The 19,977-nt window shown below is 40.4% G+C and overlaps 1 protein-coding gene across 16 annotated transcripts in view; it reads left to right on the forward strand.

Moving 5' to 3' along the window:
• PROM1 (prominin 1) overlaps positions 1–19,977 on the forward strand; it is a 70,167-nt gene that overhangs the window by 19,954 nt on the left and 30,236 nt on the right. For 13 of the 16 annotated variants that reach the window (XM_056326489.1, XM_056326492.1, XM_056326494.1 and 10 more), the window contains 3 exons: positions 8,779–8,837; positions 11,968–11,994; positions 13,578–13,783. In XM_056326489.1, coding sequence (XP_056182464.1) covers positions 8,779–8,837; positions 11,968–11,994; positions 13,578–13,783 — 292 coding nt within the window. The remainder of the gene's footprint in view (positions 1–8,778; positions 8,838–11,967; positions 11,995–13,577; positions 13,784–19,977) is intronic. The other 3 variants (XM_056326499.1, XM_056326496.1, XM_056326502.1) reach the window with 1 other exon arrangement.

Raw genomic sequence — 19,977 nt, forward strand, 5'->3', positions numbered from 1 at the left:
TCTTCTTCCCACGGTCCTCATCTTCAATGTTTAATTACATCAAAAGATACGACAATTAGAATTTTTTCCTCTCCTTTTTCTCACTGTTTTTTTCTTCTCAAGATGCTTTGTGTAACTTCTAGATCTGAACAAAAGTGATGCTTTTTTAAAGTTAATATGTGTTATTCAAAAGTTGCTGGAGCAAAATATATGTGTATTAATTTTAGTGGGGTTTGTCATCCTTTTAACAGTATTAAATCTTTTCATATTGCTATTAAACTTTTTGAGTACACTTCTTCCTTTTCTGCAACCAGATTATCTCATTGTTAGAAAGGAAACCAGCTGCCATGAATGTCAGCTATTGTAGTTTCAGCTGAGCAATGAATCAGTGTATATATCTTAGTCTAAGCCTACCTGTTACAAACCCCCCCCCCCCCCCCCCAAACCTGTTTTGACACTTTTTGGCAATATGCAGATATATTTCTTCTTATCTAAAGAGAGTTCTGTGTTTAAATTGTGACCTGTATTGCATTATAACATAGTCAAGATACTTATTTTCTCTGAAAATATACCAAATCATTTAATTTTTGTGAACTTTAAACAGTGATTACAATGGTAAGTATGAATATTCTTAATACTACTAAGTATTGGTTTGGCTGTTTAACTGAGCTGAAAGATGCCTGGGTGTACCTGTATAGACGAAATACAAACTTGAGGCCTAATTAACTTCCTTCAGAGTAGCAACCATTACTTTTGCTTTGATTCTTTCAGTGAAGTAGTGATTTCTGTAGTACTTCAAACTAATACGCGTGCCACAGTTAGCCTACGTGTGTGGAAAATTGTGGCCCTTGCAGAAGTGGGAAAACAGAGAGAAAGAATTCTGAGGAATCTCACTGGAGCTGCCAGAATGCCAGTCACTGAAGTAATAAAAAGCTGGTACTGGCAGGGCTCCAGCATGTAATCCCCAATTATCTGTGTTCATATTTCCAATAATTCAATGATATGAGAAGATTTTCTGTGCTTTCCTTGGTTTACAGCAACTTCTGAGAAGAGAAAGGAGTAGGAAAAATGCTTTTGTTCATCCAGTCTAAATATTTACTGCTTTGATCAAAGTTGCAAGTCCAATATGTCTGCACAACCCACACTATCGAGAAGTTGCTCAGTCTCTGCAGTGTGCTAAAACAGACAAGCACATACAGTGCACCAAGTTAAATCTTCGCCTGTAATCTGTTGTAAATCTTTACCAGATGGTGGCCTAGGGAGAACTTGAGGTAGCTGCTGCAAAGTAAGTGGCAAAAAATAGCTGCCATGGCAGAAACAATGTGCTGCAGAAGTTTTGTTGCCTTCAGAAAATGAGAGTATGCAGTTTCTGTCTGCAGTACTTCTTCAAAGCTTTGTACTTGACTTTGTGTCTGTGTGATACATGCAAATTTATTACAGCCTCCTAAGCAAAGATTTTTCTAAAGGCTTCTCTCTTTTTGTTCTTTTTCCAAAACTTCAGCAAGAACAGAACTTTCTTTGTAGCGAAGAACAACTAGAAAGCCCTGCAAAGGTTATTTTCAAAGGAGAAATCTTTATTCAAAGCATCCTGTAACAGTCAATACTGTGGTTATTTACTTTTTTTTCCAAACCTTTTCCTGAGCAGGCTCTTTAACATTGTGCATGTTGATGGAAAGCAGAATGTGCCTAAACAGAAAGCAGAACTGCACTAAAGGAATAACCTCAAGTTTGGGGCTGCTCTAAGATATGAGGATTTTCTGTAGAAGACTTCCATTACCCAGTTGGTCTTCCTGACTAATAACAGCCTTGAGGAAGCTGATTTTATAAAACTTCATTGTTTCATCCACATTTTTGTGAAGTGTTGTGTGAACTTCTTGTGTGCACGAAGGAAGCTCATCGACTGTTAGTGGATTATCTGATCCACTGCTGTATAATTTCTTCAGTGGATCAATGATATTTTTTTGTCAGGAAGGGTGCAGAGAGGGTCTCCTTAGTTTCACATCCTGGTTCCTTCAGCAGCTGTTGCTGCCCTGCAATTCCTTATCTTCAGCAGTTGCACCATGCTTAGTCCTATCTGCCCTCTGGTTAAAGCTCACCCTGTTTAGACCATTCCTACCGCTTTGCTCCTGCTCATAGCTGTTCATCTCTTCATTACCTACTTCACATTGCAGCTTTACCCGCTCTCACGTCGTCCCTTACTGCATCCAGTGTAAGCTAGGACTCATTTCTAGGTGGTCTAGTAGCTTGTCCTTTCAACGATGAATAAAGCAGTATGTGCTTTACAAGTCTGCTGAGGCCTTAAAAATGCATTTACTGTGTTTTTGCTTGTGTTGTATTGTGTGTTCCTGGATTTTGAGAATGAGTGTGTGCTGTAGGATAAGAGTATTTCTCTTGCTTTTAATCAGCACATAATTAAAGAGTGCAGGGTCAGGGAATGGACAATGATCGTGTTGATGAGAGGAAATGGCTTACTGAACGCAGAAGAGGGTGAGAAGACAGACAGCCCATAGCAGATGAGATTAGATGTTAACATAGTTCAGCAATTTAGTATGAATTTGCTGGTTTTTACCTCCATTAAAATGACTTCTTCTAGCCATTGTGGAACAACAGGTTCTAGGGCTTCATTTTGGATGTCATTGGTGAGGTACAATAGCAAGGTTCCTTTCTTGTCTTTTTTTCTTGTCCAAAGGCATGGCTGATGGTTTAAGATTAGGTTTTGCACCTTATTTCTTTAATGCAGATGAATAAACAGGTGATTGAACAGGTAATTCCCTTTTACCATCTCTGTAGTGTAAGTAGGTGGTCTTGTGTGGAGGCTTCAGAAGCAAGGGGGGGAAGGTGGGTGTTGCTCAGTTGTGCTTGAAGTGAAGGGAGCCAGAATGGCCTCTCATGAGGAGCAGGAGGTGAAAGCTGAACCAACTTCATGTTCCCAGTAACTCTAAGAAAAAAACCTGGAAATTGTATAGAGAGATGACTTGCCTGAAAGTTGTGGGGAGAATTTATCTGAGAAGGCTGCTTTTTTCCTTAGTTTAGGGGCAAGGGTTATGGCCCAAGACTGTCTGAGGTAGACGTTGTGAAAAGGGGAGTGAACCTTTCGAGTCTGGAGTTGGAAAGGAATGGACTAGACTATTTGAGTGAATGCATGGATTAGACTCCTCATCTGCGGACTATAAAGTGGTCTCTTACTGTGTGGGAAGTGGGAAGATCTCCTCATCTTTGAGACTTCCCCACTTGGCCTACAGAGTGAGTTTTCTTCTTGCTCTGTGGAAAGAGGACAGGCTGCAGGGGGTGAGGAATGCGGCAGGACCCTCTCTGCAGTCGCTGCACCAAAGTGCATGGTGGATTCTTTGGCCATCAACATTACTGAACTGTCAGCTTGCTCTGTGGTGGGATCAGAGCCAAGTGATGATTGCAGGATGAGGGACAGTAAGAATGAGCAGAGTCCTTAAGCAGGTAGAGGTGGTAAAGGGAACCAAAAGTAACCTTGGGTTAGCTGCTGAAGGACACCTCTTCAGTGGGAGCTGAGTCTGACCATAGTAAAGGCTAATGGCCAGAGGCTTTCTAACTTTGGGGAAGCATCCAAAGCCCCACTCAAGTGAAAGCAAGTATTTTAAAATGTCAATAAACTGAACTCACAGTAAAACTTGCTGTAAGATACCAGAAAGGCTTTTATCTCTGGTAAGTCTGAAAGGCTAATAGGGCTTTCCTGGTTTTCTTGGACTTGCAAGAGTTATTCATTACTCTGAGTCATAATTAGAGAGGAAAAAAACAAGCTTGAAGTTATTTTCATTAATTAATTTCAGACTAATCTTATTTATGACACTAAGTGTGGTCAAACTGGCCCATATTCAGAGAGATGCTGAACTATTCAGCATGTCTGTAGTCTGCTGACTCTTATCTACTATGTGTGAAGAGGAATGGGATGAAATACAGTTTAATGCATTACAATCAGGTGGCATTAAAGCAGTTATTAACTTATCATGTATTTTATCTATCTAATTCTCCCCTGTTATTCTGAAAAATCTCCATTCAGTGTGACATGAATGTTTCAGTCATGGCTCTTACTGTTTTGTTTGAAGTCCTTTTCAGAATAGGAGCCTAATATGGTATATTATGAATAAAAAGATAAATTAATTTCTGGCATAATTTGATTAATGCTGGAGTTGCACTATAGCTGAACTGGCTCAATGGAATTGTTTGAGTGAGGAGAAAGCATAGCATTCCCAAAGGTTTTACTCCAACTGTTTTCCTGTCACCTAGATTTGAAAAGCTTTCTTGGTGGATGAATTTGTAACTAATTTATGTTGGTACTTAATAGCCAGACAGCTTTATTTTAAATCTCTATTATTTTTGCTATTCCTTTCTGTAGAGCAGTTCTAAGCCAGCCTAGTGATAACCTCATTTTCTTGCCTGGGTAATGAGATAGCGAGTGTATGTACACAATACTTATGCAATGCAGGAGTTGGTGATTATGTTTTCTGAACTGGAGCTCCTCAGAGGTGCTTAATATTTCATCACAAATTGCATTGGTGAATTAACAGTTCATCTGGCTAGTTAGATTTACTAGGGCAGATGGCATTTTGCATGTGTGATGAGAGCAGGAAAGAGACAGAGCAAAGCAGTAATGTAATTAGCCATGTAAATGAGCCTCACAAGGTAAAGCTCTTTAACCCCAGTGATAAAATGTGTTCTGTACTAAAGCCGTGGATTACTGGTCCTGTGAAACAATGTGTGCAGCTGGTCAAGCTGAGATTTCAGAAGTAATCCTGTTAATCAGAAAATAGAGGGCACTGCTTTTTATCACACCTTCCTGGCACTTTTGTGTTTGAAACAGAAATCAGCCTCAAGGTGGTACTCTACCAGTAATGTAGGAGAAAGTCATGGAGTTACCTTAGTTAAATTTTCATAAAAACTTACTTGAATGCTAGAAATGAGATGTTCTAGATAGGGAGGAAAGATGCTTCATAAAAGCAAACCAAAAGCACAGACTGGATTAAATGTGAGCTGAGGTGTCTCTTCACTGTGCTACAGTAAGCAGTGTAGCCATATGTAAAAATAGGATGCTTATGTTTACACAGTACCTGGCACAGGGTGTTTGCCTGCTTAACCCTTAAACGCTGCAGTAGGAATTGTGATTACTATCAATGTAAAACCTAATAGAATCGTAGAATTGTTTGGGTTGGAAGGGACCTTTAAAGATCATCTAGTCCAACCCCCCTGCAATGTGCAGGGAGATTCTTGATGCTGCAAAACCACTGAGGCATGTTTCTGCTTACAGATGTGTGGGTTAGTAACTGCGGGTAATTAATTAACTGGGAATATGTCTAATGCAGTTGATAGTAAGGCTATTGAAATAGCAAGTTGATGGCAAAGACTGGTCAGTCACTGGTGAGGAAAACACCCTGAAGCATCATGTTACTTATGAAAAATCATTGCAAAGTAATACAAGTAGTAAATCTTTATTCAGCAGGAATGTCTCACACTCTGGAAAACTAAGGGGAGAAAATGGGCAGTGTAATGGTGGGCATTGCACTATGTATAAAACCTGTATTGTTCTCACTATTTAACTTACTCAATCCATGTTGGAACTTTTTGTACCTGTTTTCAGGCTTTCTTGTTTATTATAAATATGAAGGTGTTTTCATTTCAGATGAAAAGGCTTTAGAGCCTCTGAAATTCAAACCCACGTTGAAAATGCTGTTTTCTGCATCAGTTTGTTAAGAGTGTATTCAGGTTGATTTCTGTCATTGTTTTGACTGGCAGGCTATAAATTACAGAAACAGTATAAATAAATGGTGAATCGGGAACTTTCTGAGCAATTTAAGCATATTGCAAGTAATGAGTGGTTTGGGGGTTTTTGTTTGGGTTTTTTATGTGTGGTTTTTTTTGGGAGGGGGGTGATTGGTTGGGTTTTTTTAAGTATTAAATATTCTCCTTAGAGATATTGAAAACCTGACTGGATGTCGCCCTGGATGACCTGTGGTGGGTGACTTTGTACTGCACTGGGGGCTTGAACTGGATGATCTTGGAAGGTCCCTTTCCAGCCTCAACCATCCTGTTTCTTTTGAGTAGTGTAACATGTGTGTATGCTTGTGCATACAGATGTCCATAAATATATATGCGTGTATGTAAAAGTTCATGTAAAATGTTTTGTTGTTGGGTTTTGTTTGTCATTTTTTAATTTTAATGTATGATGGGGACAGACTCAACTAGAAGAATGGGGGAAAACTTCCAACTTTTATTTAACAGGAAAGGCTAATTTTCTAAAATTTGACTTTGTACCAATTCCCAACAACAGGAAATGTATCAAAGGAAGTTTTTGTCAATAATAAAATCTAGTTTTCATACACGCTTCCTAGCAGTGCTTTCACTCCTTCATTAAGTAATTTATAAGACAAAGTCATAATGATTGTAGGATAACTTTGGAATACTTCAGATTGGAAGGAACCTCTGGAAGTCATCAGGTCCAACCCTCTTCCAAAGCACGATGAACCTCTGAGTTAGGAGCAGCCTGGAAGCAAAGGCAGGTTGCCGGGGGCTCTCCTCTCTGCTTTGGAGTGGCACCAAGGAGGGTGATGCCACAGCATCCTGGATGGTCAGCTGCCACGTTTGGCTGCCCGCACACAGTCCGTACAGTCTGTACTGCTTTGTGCCACTGAGGATCACAGGAGCTATTCCTTTCTTCTTTCCCATCACGTTCTCATTTAAGTTGGTAGAAGTTTTTCTTTAGCTGCTGTTCTGCAGTGTGTTGTCACATAATGTCAAATGGTTGAATAAATGTGTAAACAAGAGTTGGTTTAGCCCTTTTCTTTTCCTGCTTGTTAAAAGGCACCTAGCTGTAGAGAAAATTCATTGCATGATAGTTTATGAACCAATATTTCCTAAATTTGTTTATGTGGTAGGTATATAAACAAAAAGAAAGGAATGTTATCTCTGCTGAAGAAGAAAAAAATGTCTAACAACTATTGTGAGTTACATCTTTGGGGTTTGTGCAGTCCTGCCTCATTTTGCTTTGTATGTCCTTGCCGCTCAAACTCCCAGAGAAACACCGTTTCTGCTTAGAACGGTCTTAATACAGGGAGGACTCTGCTGGTCCCAGTCTGTGAGATGTGTCAGTGGTGTATCAGTTGTGTGTTACCCATGCGGTGGTGTATGCCCTTTCCTTCAGCGGTCTCCTGACTCTTAAGCTGCAGAGCCTGAAAGCATTTTGTTTGTCCCAGGTGCTTATTTACATAAGTTCTGGCTTTACTTCTGTTATTGTGGGATTCAGCCTTATCTTCTGCCTTATGTATGGTCTTTCCGAAATGAGGTTGCCTCACCACAGAGTCCTTGATCATCTGCTGCTAGCACTCTTTCTGCGTTACAGAATATACTTCCAGTCTGTGGGTGATTCGTGGCTTGACACTCCTGTGATACGTTAACAGATTCTTGTTTTGTAGCCGGCAGCCTTGCTGGCTGCAGCTTCCTCGCAGGGAGTACCTTCTCTAGGACAGCAGTTGTCACCTCACTGTTGTGTGTTTTCTTTCCTGGGATGCAGTTTTCTGTGAGGAGCTCTGGAGGATCTCTTCACCTTGCAGATCAGCCCAGTCTGTGTTCCCGCTGTAGGGTGCTGGGGAGGGAGGACTGTGGGTTTACTTAGGGATTTGTTTTCCTGAGCCATGTGCAGGATTAGAAAGGAATGAGATCACAGCCCCTGTGAACTCACTGAACATATTTAATGAGTGCTACAGTGAATTCTGAGGGGGCTTGGATTTGTGGGAGATGAACAGTCCGTTTTGAGCTGTCAGGCCCTGTATTGGTCCCCAGGATAGGTAACTTACTGGAGGTTTTTATCAAGTACGTTCATTTGCATATGGGGAGACTAAGGACAGGGCAATAGTACCATGAAGTCCACCTCTGTATGAACATGGGGGGTAGAGTGCTCCTCCTTGAGGTGTAGGGTGCTCCTTCCTAATGTGTTTCCTCTTCATTGGAGGAGACCAGAAGTTCATCAGTTATTTCTTCCCAAACATTCGAACGATGCTGCTTTTACACAACTTGGCATAGAGCATGCCCAGAGTTGCTGATGCCCATCTGAGGCAGAGGGTTTGCAGAGCTGCTGGTGCCCCCCCTTCAAGTGCAGGGTGTCACAGAAATGGCTGGGGGCCATAATTCCCTGCAGAGTTCCCATAGGGATGGCAAAACCTTGATAAAGATAGGCTGGTGTTGTCCCAGAAAGGGGATCCATTCATTGCAGCTACTGGGGTTTACTGAAAGAAACTGGTGTAATAAAATGACACTTCTAATGTTACATTCCTACTTTCTTTTTTTTTGGTGGTTACTGTATTCTGTCTATATTGTGAATAAATGAGGAATGAGTGTGTTAGATGGAGCTGCATGTTATGTTTCTTATGCTCTGTGTGTGTATGTATCTATGTCTATATGCATGTATATAGTTGGCATAAATTTGAAGCAAAAGGGATAGCCAGAACATTGTCCAAGTAATTGATAAGTTTGTGATTAACTTTTAATAATGATTTTATGGTACAGAGGATGACCTCAGAAAAACCTTCACTGTATTTTAGGGGGAATTGATTGATTGATAGATAGCCTGGTTATCTTCCTGTGAGCTCATAAAACACACAGTTGATTAAAAAAGTTGCTACTAGACAGGTTTATGGAAACACTTATGTGCTTGCCTGTCCTGTTGATGTCTGTTCTTAATTTCATCTTGCCTACTGAACTGATTCATACCATCCTCTTACCCCCATTTTTATAATTTGTTGTTTAAAACTCTGGAATATTCTTGCTTATTTTCAGATCTCATCAGAAAACTAGCACAGCAGAAGTTTGGAAATACACAGGGCGATTATCAAAAGGTAAATTGTCTATGTGTATCTGCATAAAATAAAGGAAACAATGACTTTGAAATTAAGTTTTGTTTCTAAAACAGGAGATAAGTGTTTTAAAGCTATTAACAACAGGATGAAAGAATGAAGTTTGTGAATAACAAGTCTGATGGCTTCATACAAAAAGTGGGACCAAAACCTTTCCAAAAATATTGTGAAGAAAATTTCATAAGCCACTGTAAAGAAGCTATGCGTGGTTAAGGCTCACTTACAAATTCCAGCTGTAATGTGATTGTGGTGTGTGTTGCACAAAGATTGGAGACTCTGTATTGAAAAATTTTGCTTTTATTTAAAAATGCTTAGAGAGAACCATTACTGCTCAGCTCTCATTCTAGCTAAAGCTATTGTCCTCAAAAAGCTGCGTTTTTATGCTGGGTCTGGTGCCTTTGTAAAATAAAGTTTCCGCAGCCTACATATAAAATGTATTTTAGTTTATGTAGCGTGCTAATCATGTCAAGGGTATTTTCCATTCTCTCTTTAGGTTGGTAATCATCTTGTAACAGTTGAAATTCTTAAGTCTGGTAGCATGAGAAGTTTGAATGTAACGTGCTCTGATTTTAGGTTGTTCTCAAATATAGTGGCCCACTGTTGAAGCAGTATCGCTGGTTGAGTTCTGCAGCAGGAACCTTAACCGCGACCATGCAATGGGCACGTTACCTCATGTGAGCTCCTTGCTTGTAGTCCCTGCAGTATGGTGTACCTGTCAGGAAGATGAGTATGGCGCTTGGCATGCAGGCACTGAGCTATCGCTTTGAATCAGGATGACCGGGATGAGCTTGTGATTAGAAGGGGGAAAGCCTTGTGCTTCCATGGCCTCCTGACAACAAGCCTATTGCTCCAGTAGCTTGATAACCTCTGCATGACATCCAAGTGCGTGGGTATTGTCATGCTGTATCAAGTGACTCTTGCCAGTCCGATAGGCTTGTTTGTGGGGCTTTGTGACAGCGGTGTGCCGTAGGCTGTGCCTGTACACCTGGGAGGAGTGTAGGGTGGGTTTGCTCGGTAGAGGCTTTGGACAAAACCATTAGACCATAGGTGGTATACATGATCACTAGTATTTAGTAACTAGTGCGAAAATCATGGGAAATTTGAGACTAATGACAGCTGTAATCCTGCATAGTGGAGGCGCTTGTTAAAATACTGTGAGATTATAGGGAGGCAAATACAATATTAGGTGTGCTTAAGAAGCAAAACAGAGGCTGTTTATAGGTCCTAATTATGATCTGAATACCATGCAAAACTGTAAAACAAATTTGGAAAAGGAAAATATATCAGGACAAGTAGAGAATCCCCTCGAAGACAGAAGCATCAGTGAGAGGTAGCTGTGAAGAGGCCAGTGTGGCTGTAGAAGTGCCCCTGGAAGAATTTCCAGTGAGGATAGGGAGGTGTGAATGTCACAGAAGGGTGTGAGTAAGTAGTTAGAAATGTTGCCTATGGTTTTGATCACTCAAATTCTAGGAGAATGAACTCCGGCTAGGATGAGTTCAGAAAGTGTCTCTTAGGGTCACCTGGGAAACACAGAGGTCTTCAGAGGGGACTAGAGAGTTTGCTTTGCTTAGGAAAAGAATGGATAAGGGGTGCAATTACCCTTTTTAAATATATACCTGGAGAGGAAACACCAGGAAGAAAACACTGCTGTTTGGGAGAACGATGACGCTTTCACAGAAGCAAAGGGCAGAAATGGGCCATGTATAAATCCATGTGAGAAAGACGAGTTGTTGACCAAGCGCTGGGAACAGGCCTTCAGTAGCAAGAACAGGAAATCTGCTTCTCGTTTATCCTGCTAAATATCTGCTGCCATTCCTCTGCTGGTTTTTTGTTTGTTTGGTTGTTTTGTTTTTTTTAATCCTATTTGTGGGATGTGTTTAGTGACCCAGGAGGCTTTTTCCACTTCTGTGCTGTGTGTCCCAGTGTTCCCAGTTGGACTCTTACTGTCGACATCTCCTGGTCCCCTGTCAGGGGCAGCAATCTGTCAGGACAGCCCAGCAGTTGAGCGCAGCTGCTGTGCCTGCTCAAGGCGAGCCAGCTCGCTGCTGCCGTTGTTTTACTTCTGCTGGGAGATGGGCTTGCTTGAAATGTTCAAAATCGTACTTGGTACCAGATTTATAAGGGTGGGTAAGCATTTGTTTTCCTCCCATTAAAAATATAGTTCCAAATATGATTTTGAACATTTTAAGTATGTTGTACAGTAGAAGTTTCATAAAGATATGTGTGATGCTGAAAAAAAATTTCCTAAACCTTGAGAACATTTCTGATTCTCACACGTCAGACTCGGGTCTGAGGAGTCTTGCCATCTTTAGCTTCTCTGCTTCCCTTTTCCACTTACAAGAAAGGGGAAAAGAGTTATCAGCTGTGAACTTGTCATATGGAGATGAAGGGGAAAAATACAAGAAATTCTGTTTCCATTGTGCAAATCGAATTCTTCTCAAATTCCTCTAATTGAATGTTTAGTTTTCAGTGTTGTTTTGAAATTATGGATAAGAAGACAGTGAAGAAACTGTTAAATAGACTTCTTCAGTCTTTCTTGAATGCCTTTTCTGTTATACTTTGGAATGATTTAAAATAAACCTGTACATAATTAGTTAGAAGTGAAGGTGAATTTTGCATGTGATGTGTTAAGGTCCCAAAACTGCTTTTGAAGCTGCAAAAATGAAATAAGCATTGAAAAGAAAAAGTCAGGAATATTATAGCAGTTATGACAGGTGGAATTCATGAAGACATCACTAAACCACGAAGTATAATGCAAGCCCTGTCCTTCTCTTCTGTGAGATGTGTTGGGAATGATACAAAACAGATGCTCAGTGCGAAAATAACTGGTCTGTTGTTGTTTTAATATGGGAATATTTTTTGGACAAATACTAGATTCCTTTCACTTACCAAGGAAACCAGAAATTATCTGCTATGTATTTTACTGTAAATATTTTTTGCATAATTATTTAATGGTGCTTCTGTGCATTATTTTACTTTAGTTGCTTCTTGTTATTGTTTCTGTGTTGTTAATTGTTTTGGTCATGGTTAATTATTCATTATTCACGTGATTTGTTTTTGTGCATGCTGCCTGTGTATTACACACATTCTTCATTTGTTTTGACTTCCACAGCCAGAAAATGTTGTCCTGACTCTTCAGGTAATGTTTTATGGTAGATGTACAGCTTTCAAAAGACACTAACCACATCTGTATGCACTACTACTATTAAAACATCCATAACTATTTTTAATGGTTTTTTTTAATAGTGTTTTTCCATCTAACCTATTTTAAGATCGTTTATGTTGTCAAATAGTTTTTGAAGTGTTCAGCTAATTAGAAAGGAGAACAGTAATCCTTTTGCAAAATCTAGCCAAGTTCTTCTTCCAAGCATCTAGTTTGTATTCTTCAGAAGGGCTAACAGCTTTTAACCAGCAGTTAATAACAATAATAAATTAAAAAATAGGCTTTATCCTAGAATGGGTAATTAGGTCAGAAATTTGCAACTCTGCTAATGGTGATGATTGCCGTATTTGGATCAGTTGGTAATTAGGGATTGTGAGGAAGGGCATCAGCAAAGCTGGAACTGGAGCATGAGTGATAGCTTGTGAGAAATTGTAACTTATTTTGCAGGACTATATCCAGCCTCAATTTCATCCGTTTGCTGCCAAGTTGCCCTTGTGCTGGCTGATTTGTAAAACAGAAGAGGGCTTAAAGTACTAGCGTGAGAATTAGTTCTCCTAAAATTGGGAAAGGAAAGGAGAAGAGAGATGTATCAGGGAAGGTAAACGGGGTGGGGGGGTGCCCACGCCGTGCTGTCTAGCTCTGTGCACAGACACCCGCCCAATCCAGTTTTGAATGTGTTGGCTTGTGTTTGCAGCAGTGGGAAGCAGTGTGGCCAGCTCCCAGCTTATCCCCTGAAGCCACAGCGCCTTGTGTAGGGGCTATGCCAGGGCTGCCTGGCCCCAGGGCTGCCTGGCCCTGCTTCTTGGTCCTGGGGCACTTGCACAGCTTCCGCAGTAAAAGCTAATTAGGCTCTTGCATTGCATCGTTCCCTTTCACTCTTTCCAGCTTCTGAAAGTGTCCTTTTAGTTGCTGGTGCTCTGCTGTTCAGCAGCAGAATAAATGTCTTTACCTGAGAGAGCTTAAAATCCACTTCTTTGTGTTTTCCAGTCCCTAAGCAGTTTTAGCATCAGCAGTTTGGAGAAGCATTTGCAATTGATCATCCGTTGAAGTGCTTCCCTTTGCGGTTCATATGAACCTTTCTGCCCATTACTGATTAAAAAGGAGAACAAGGCAAGCCTCCCGCCCCCAATGAAGTGTTGATCTAGTTAGCCTTGCAGATAATTTGTGGAGTCTTTTTGGAAGCAGATGTGAGAAACAGTAAATTTGTGGTCCAGGAAATCAAATGTGTTCATTTTTAACCTGTTTCAATTGCATTGATTCACATTTGTTCCTTGTGAGCATATTTCTCTTAGCACTCATTCCTGTAGTTTACCTAGCTAATACTCTACGTAAATAATTATTAGCTATCAGTATTTACAATGTTATGTATCTTTTTGTTGTATCAAAAGTTGTCAGCTATTGACAAAATACAGAACGTCCTTAACCTTGGGAACTTTGTAGATGGTTTAGTCTGTAGTTTGTTTTTTGGGTTTTTTTTTTTTATTAATATTATTTGCTCTATATTGATTGCAGTTACTGTGTGATATCTGCTATTACCACTGTTTTTGTCTGAATTACAGGCTATCTACTATGAAATCGGTTTTATAGTCTCCGCAGCCTTGGGATTGCTATTTATTTTGTTACTGCCTCTTGTGGGACTTTGCTTCTGTATGTGTCGTTGCTGTGACAACTGTGGTGGGGAAATGCATCAAAGACAGAAGAAAAATGCTGACTGTCAGAGGAGCTGTTTTGCAACATTTCTTTTTGTTGCTTCTTTAATAATAAGGCAAGTGTAATAAAGAGAACAATATGAAGCTTGGTATAGCACTAATTTTGCAGTATCATGTGACAAATAATGTTACTGTATTAGCCTACAGGTGCAGAATTATTAAAGAAAATGTGACTACATTGTAAAAAGGCTGCTACCATTGCTATCCACAGGTCATTATGTACTTGCTTGAGAGGAATGTAGGTGTGAAACAAAAAAAAAAATAAGCTCGATTTTGGCAAATGAAGTTTTCACCAGTCTCAAAATGGCAGCTGCAGAAGGTTTTGTTAGCCTTAGGAATATAGGATATAGTGTCCTATGTTCAGTTACCGTCCCATAAGAGAACCTGAGGTACAAAATGCTAGTTTGTTCTTGATAGTGTAGCGGCAGTGAGAAAAATAGTTGTGTGACCTCCTTCAGTATTTGCTGTCCCCCTGATTTTCATATTAGTTCAGAATAATGGGTTTTCTTGTGGGCACTGTGTTGTTTACAGCCTGCATGCACTCACTGTGAAATCCTGGAGTCTGGAGACACTTCGGTGCTACTGGTGTTAGGAGCACACTCTTGTTCTCTGCTGGGTGTGTAACAGATGATAAAGGACTACTGTCAAGACTTTTCCCTGTAGATGCTCTCAAAATACATTGCTTTCAGGCTTTTTATTTTCCTTCAACCTTTTCGTATTTTCACCTGCCTACTATCCTTATTTTGTGATTATAGATCAAGTCTTTTGATCTATACTGTGTCAGTCAGGTGGGACTTACTTTGTCACTTCACTATAACCTAGAATATTTTTTTTTCTTTTTACTACTGCTTTTCATGACAAATTGAGACCTTGCCTATGCTCAAATGTGGGCCACACTGATATCTGGTGTGGGAACATGCTCTTTTCTCCCAGGCATCACTAACAAATGTGACACTTCAGTATCCTGAAGACCAGAAAGTTAAATGGTACTGCAGGTGGTAGGTGCATCCCTGCCATGATGACAGGACAAAAGTTCTCCATAGTACAATGGTGCCTTAAAGAAAGTAAGTTATTAAATTATCTCTCAGCATGCCAAAACTGAAGGTAGCTCACAGACCTTGCCAGCTATCTTTACACCACGTTGCAGGATGCTGTGTTCTGGTAATAATGACTGAGGAATGTTGCCTGTCAGCAGAGAAACTGGGAGATCATCTGCCCAGTTGGTCTCTTTATCTTGCGCGTTTGCTGCGAGCTATTCTTGTGGTATTAAGCATACCCAGCACTGGCAAATGATTCTTTGCAGATCATGACTGGGAAGTCAGTGATCCCTACTGACATGCTTTCCATGCCTAGGGAGTCTGCCTCGGACTCATCCTTTTTTTGTAAGACATCAGGAGTATCAGATGCTTAATTTAAGGGAGGTGTTGGCGTGAGCTCTGTCTGCAGGTTTGCACAGGTGGAGATAATCTCCTATGACTTGCTGGCTAAGTCTCTAACGCTGTGAGTGCTGTGCAAGGCAAGATAGGACTTTATGAGACAAATATTACTTAGGCCAGCTTGGCTTGAGTGCTTGGGTCTCCGTACAAAGCAGATTCTGCTGCCCTTCCTGGATGTTCTTTCACAAGAGAAGAGAAGATGATGTGCCCTGGATCTATTTAAGCCTATGTCAACTTGCTTGCTGCTGTGCTGAAACACAAAAGGACAGGTAGCCATTGCCCCAACAAAAAAAAACCCAAAAAACAAAAAAAAAACCCAACCCACCCCCCAAAAAAACCCAAAAGAACCCCCCGAGAAAGCCTGAGATTTACTTAAAACTGTTTATTTCTTGTATTGTATGCAGGCTGTCTCCTTGTGGACTATTCTCTACTTTTTCCCCCAAGTTGCCATAGAATTTCATATTAGGTGGAAGATTTACCTGTAGTTGTTCTTCCAAAATCACACTTCTCAAGGAATGTGCCACAGCTGAATACATATGCTATGACAATAATCAAAAGGTTCATCCTGTTCAAGTAAAATGCTTATGGCTACTTGCAAACAGAGCCAAAAGAACAAAAACTTGAATGATCTCTGCTAATACAGGATTACATCAAGATGCAACATTAAATTGTTAAGGTGGATCCTCTCATTTTTTGGGTAAAGGTCGTGGAGCATCAGGGGCCTCCTTTGGGAGTGTCCCCCCCAAACCCTTGCCAGGTGACTGGAATGCTGTAGACTTCTTCACCCCAACTAGTGTGCTGCTTCAGGAGATGCATTTAGCAAGACACGCATCCGTCAGAGTGCCTCGAACCTGCACCTCTGCCAGTGGAGCTTTGCTTTAAATTAAGGCTGTCCAGTGGAAGGTACATGCAGACAGCTGATGGGGGGAATGGGAAGGTTTTCTAGGTGATGGACTTCTTCAGGATTACTATTTAAGTGTACATTCTGCATCCTCCTGTCCCTTTCCCTTGCAATGCCAGACATTATGGGATTCACACAGTCAAATGATCAGAACTTTGAAAGTAGGAAGCATGAGAATTATTTCTTTTTCATTAAACTTTTTATTTTTTCCAGTCCTTGGTATGGAAAGATGGGTTCAAACTGTATTTCCTTGGCTGGGCAGGACAGGTCAAATGCATAGTAGAGAGTATTAGTAGGGGAAAGACTCTGAATGTGGAGGTTGCAGTAGATTGTGTATATAGGTGACATCTCTTGAAAACTCTAGTAAAGGGTGGGGAATGGCTTTTCTGTGTGTCAGCATGCAAGTTCACACTGACATATATATGCAGTTAATACAGATTTTAGAAGATTTCAGCTAGTAGATTTTAATCTCAAGGAACATTTCTTCTCACTTTTCCATTGATAGGGTCCTCTGGTAATTAGGATGAAGTCAATACTAAGCTTACTGGAATCATGTGTAAAGGAATTAAAGATGACAGATTTTTTTTTTTTTTAATTAAAAAAAAAAACCACAAACCACTCTACCTAGATCTGCTCTCTGAAGGTGGGGTGCATGTGGGAAGTATGCTTTCCTCAAGGAAAGGTACAAGAGACCATTCAGAAGACTTGTGATTACATACACTGTTGTTTATCTTAAATAGGCCTTCAGTGTGTAATTTTCCAGTACGTGCATTTGTTTGATGCATTTGAAATACTTCTTTTGGTAGATTGAACCAAGAACACATGTGGTGTTTTTGGTAATTTGCAGTTTTTCTGTATGAATGTTGTCCTACAAAGTAGGATTCTGTTGCTAAAGGGCATAGGATGTAGAAATAATCTATCAAATATATAGCTGAGTAATTTGATTTTTTGATATTCCAAATTTATCATCAAAAAATTATGTGCTTTTCTGCAAAGGTTAACTCGAATTCAGGATCAGAGACCTGCTATTAAATCTGATTTCCTAGTCATCTGCAAGCTTAGGCAAACATATGTTTTCTTTGGGAAAGAAATGTGATTTCATTAAGTTCTAAATTGTAAAGTCAAGGAAGGGACACTTGATTTCTTTAGAAAAATATCCTGATACATCACAGTACCAAATTTAATACTGGTGATAGAAGGTGTCCTGGCTATTGGATAGAAAAACACATAGTCAGTTTTCTGTCCTTCCAAGAGAGGTTGTGTTGTAAGTTTTGTGAAGTTGTGGATGTCGTTATGTATGAGGCTAGGGAAAGCCAAGTCCGAAGGAAGGGAATGGTACTTGGCATCTGGTGAAAAAGTTGTTACAGAAGTTTCTAGCCTGTTATTTTCTTAAATTTGTTAGTTAGTAGTGAGGAAGGTAAGATTCTTACAATATGTAAATCTGTTCAAGTTTTCTATTCTGTGACTTGGGATTTTTTGCAAACACAGCTAAAGGAGAAGCTTCGGTCCCCCACTGCAGCTGGATTAGTAACATTTATATCTGTGAAACCCGATAAGAAATTGAGGGTGGAATATCTGATTCCTGAAGAGACTGTTTAAACAATTCTCTAATCTGTTAGAGAATGTAGAAAAGGCATGTCCTTTTCATTCCTGCTTTATGACTTTCTCCTTGTAGCCTTTTATTGAATGTTGACTCCAGCCTCAGTTACATGTTAAATAGATTTATTTTTATCCTCTCTCATGTTGTGTGTTTGTTTAGTTACATTCAGAATGTAGTCACAATTGTTCTGAGTGCCTTGTCTGCTTACAGCATCTCTGCTATCTTGTTTCCTCCCACTCCTTCCCTTTAGGAGATGAAGAGAAAAACTATCATGCTCATATCTTACAAAGTACTGTTTTGTTAGCTTCCAGTTGACCTTTCTGCTCTGGAAGCATAATATTGAAAAGACATAAAAACGCTGGCTGTCCAAAGAACAAGGACGTGATAAACTCCAAACCTCATAGTGACATATAAATGCTTGTTTATCAGGAAAAATTGAGATAGTTCATCTTCTGATTTAAAAAAAAACACAATTACCATCACTGTAGAGTGAAAAGAAGTAATACATTGCATGTGTCTATGATAAGCAAAGTAACTGGTTTCATTTTAGAATCATCAAATGGTTTGGGATTTTTATGCATTCTGAGCTACCCATGGGGGGTAGCTGATGGTAATGGCTGCTCAAATGTTTTTTGTAGTGGAAATACAACTATGTCATTTGCTGTTAGTTAAGTAAATAGCAAGATAAATTTTGGTGTCCCTTCATTCATTAATGACTTCTGGGAAGATAGTTAATTGCCAGTTTTGAAGACATAGCTGTGAAATTTTGGCTAGGGAAGCAACCGCTTTGTCAGACTCTGTTATCCTGTTATGAATATTCTTGGATGTTGAGAAAAATGTTATTGAAGCATTTGTAGTAGACCAGCACCTGTAGCATATAGTCTTGCCATCTCTCTGTATCATGCTCTGAAATCAGAATTTTCCTACTGAGAGTATTTGTCAGGGCAGAAGAGATTCTTGTACTTGAGACTAGTTTTACCAGGAGAACAAGCCTTTACGTTGTTTGGGAAGGCTAAAATAGGAAAAGCAAAATAAAGTTGAAGGTTTGGTTTTGGATCACTGATAAGAGGAGACATGCATCATCAGGGTGTTCGCTTCTGTCTTGCTAGGATATGCAAATCATGTTGGTTTAAGTACCCATTTGCTCTCCACCATCCCATTTCTCATTTATCTGGTTGTATTATGGCTTCCTTTGAACACACGTTTTTTTGCAGTAAGAATTATTCTTACCCTGTATATTTTGCCCCATCAGAACCCCGTTACAGTATTTCTCTAAGTCTTACTTAAAAATAGTATTTAGGCTGTCTTGACACCCCAACTCAGGAAGTTTGACAGTCTGGGTGGAGCGCAATACCATTGGTGTTAGTGACTCCCTTTTGTGCGGATGTCCACAGTGACCTTTCAGGGTACTGCCTGCCTCTCCAGTGTTGAGCTGATGTGCTGTAATGCGCAGTACAGGACTGACCCAATGTGCCATCCAGCAACTGCTTGTGATGCACCCAGCTGCAGCCCCTGGGCGGTGCTTGCCCTTTGAGGCTGTATTGAGCCGGTGTTGAGTGGATCTGTGCTGTCCGCCAGTTAAACCTGCGGAAGGTTAGTGCTTAGCTTAGCCCATCAAGTGGGTTTGTAGTGAGCTGCCTTTGAGGCTACTACCACTCTAATGCTTACTTGATTTTTCTGGTATTTGTCTGAAAGGTTAGCTGTTGTGACCAAGAGATGTTTACAAAAAAAAGTGAATCATAGAATCGTTTATATTGGGAAAGACCTTTAAGATCATACAGTCCTACCGTAAACCCAACGTTTACCAAGTCCACCACTAAACCACGTCCCCAAGTGTCATGTCTACGTGTCTTTTAGATACCTCCAAGGATGGTGACTCCACCACTTCCCTGGGCTGCCTGTTCCAGTGCTTCACAGCCCTTTTAGGGAAGAATTTTTTCCTAATATCCAATCGAAACCTCCCCTGGCACAACTTGAGGCCATTTTCTCTTATCCTATTACTTGTTACTTGGGAGAAGAGACTGACCCCCACCTTGCTACAGCCTCCTTTTGGGTGGTTGTAGACAGTGAGAAGGTCCCCCCTGAGCCTCCTTTTCTTCAGGCTAAATGACGCCAGTTCCCTCAGCTGCTCCTCATAAGACTTGTTCTCTAGACCCTTCACCAGCTTCATTGCCCACCTCTGGACGCCTTCCAGCACCTCCATGTCTGTCTTGCAGTGAGGGGCCCACAACTGAACACAGTATTCGAGGTGCGGCCTCACCAGTGCTGAGTACAGAGGGACAGTCACTTCCCTAGTCCTGCTGGCCACACAGT

Source organism: Falco biarmicus, chromosome 1 (assembly GCF_023638135.1).
Source record: "Falco biarmicus isolate bFalBia1 chromosome 1, bFalBia1.pri, whole genome shotgun sequence".
NCBI classification, from domain to species: domain Eukaryota; kingdom Metazoa; phylum Chordata; class Aves; order Falconiformes; family Falconidae; genus Falco; species Falco biarmicus.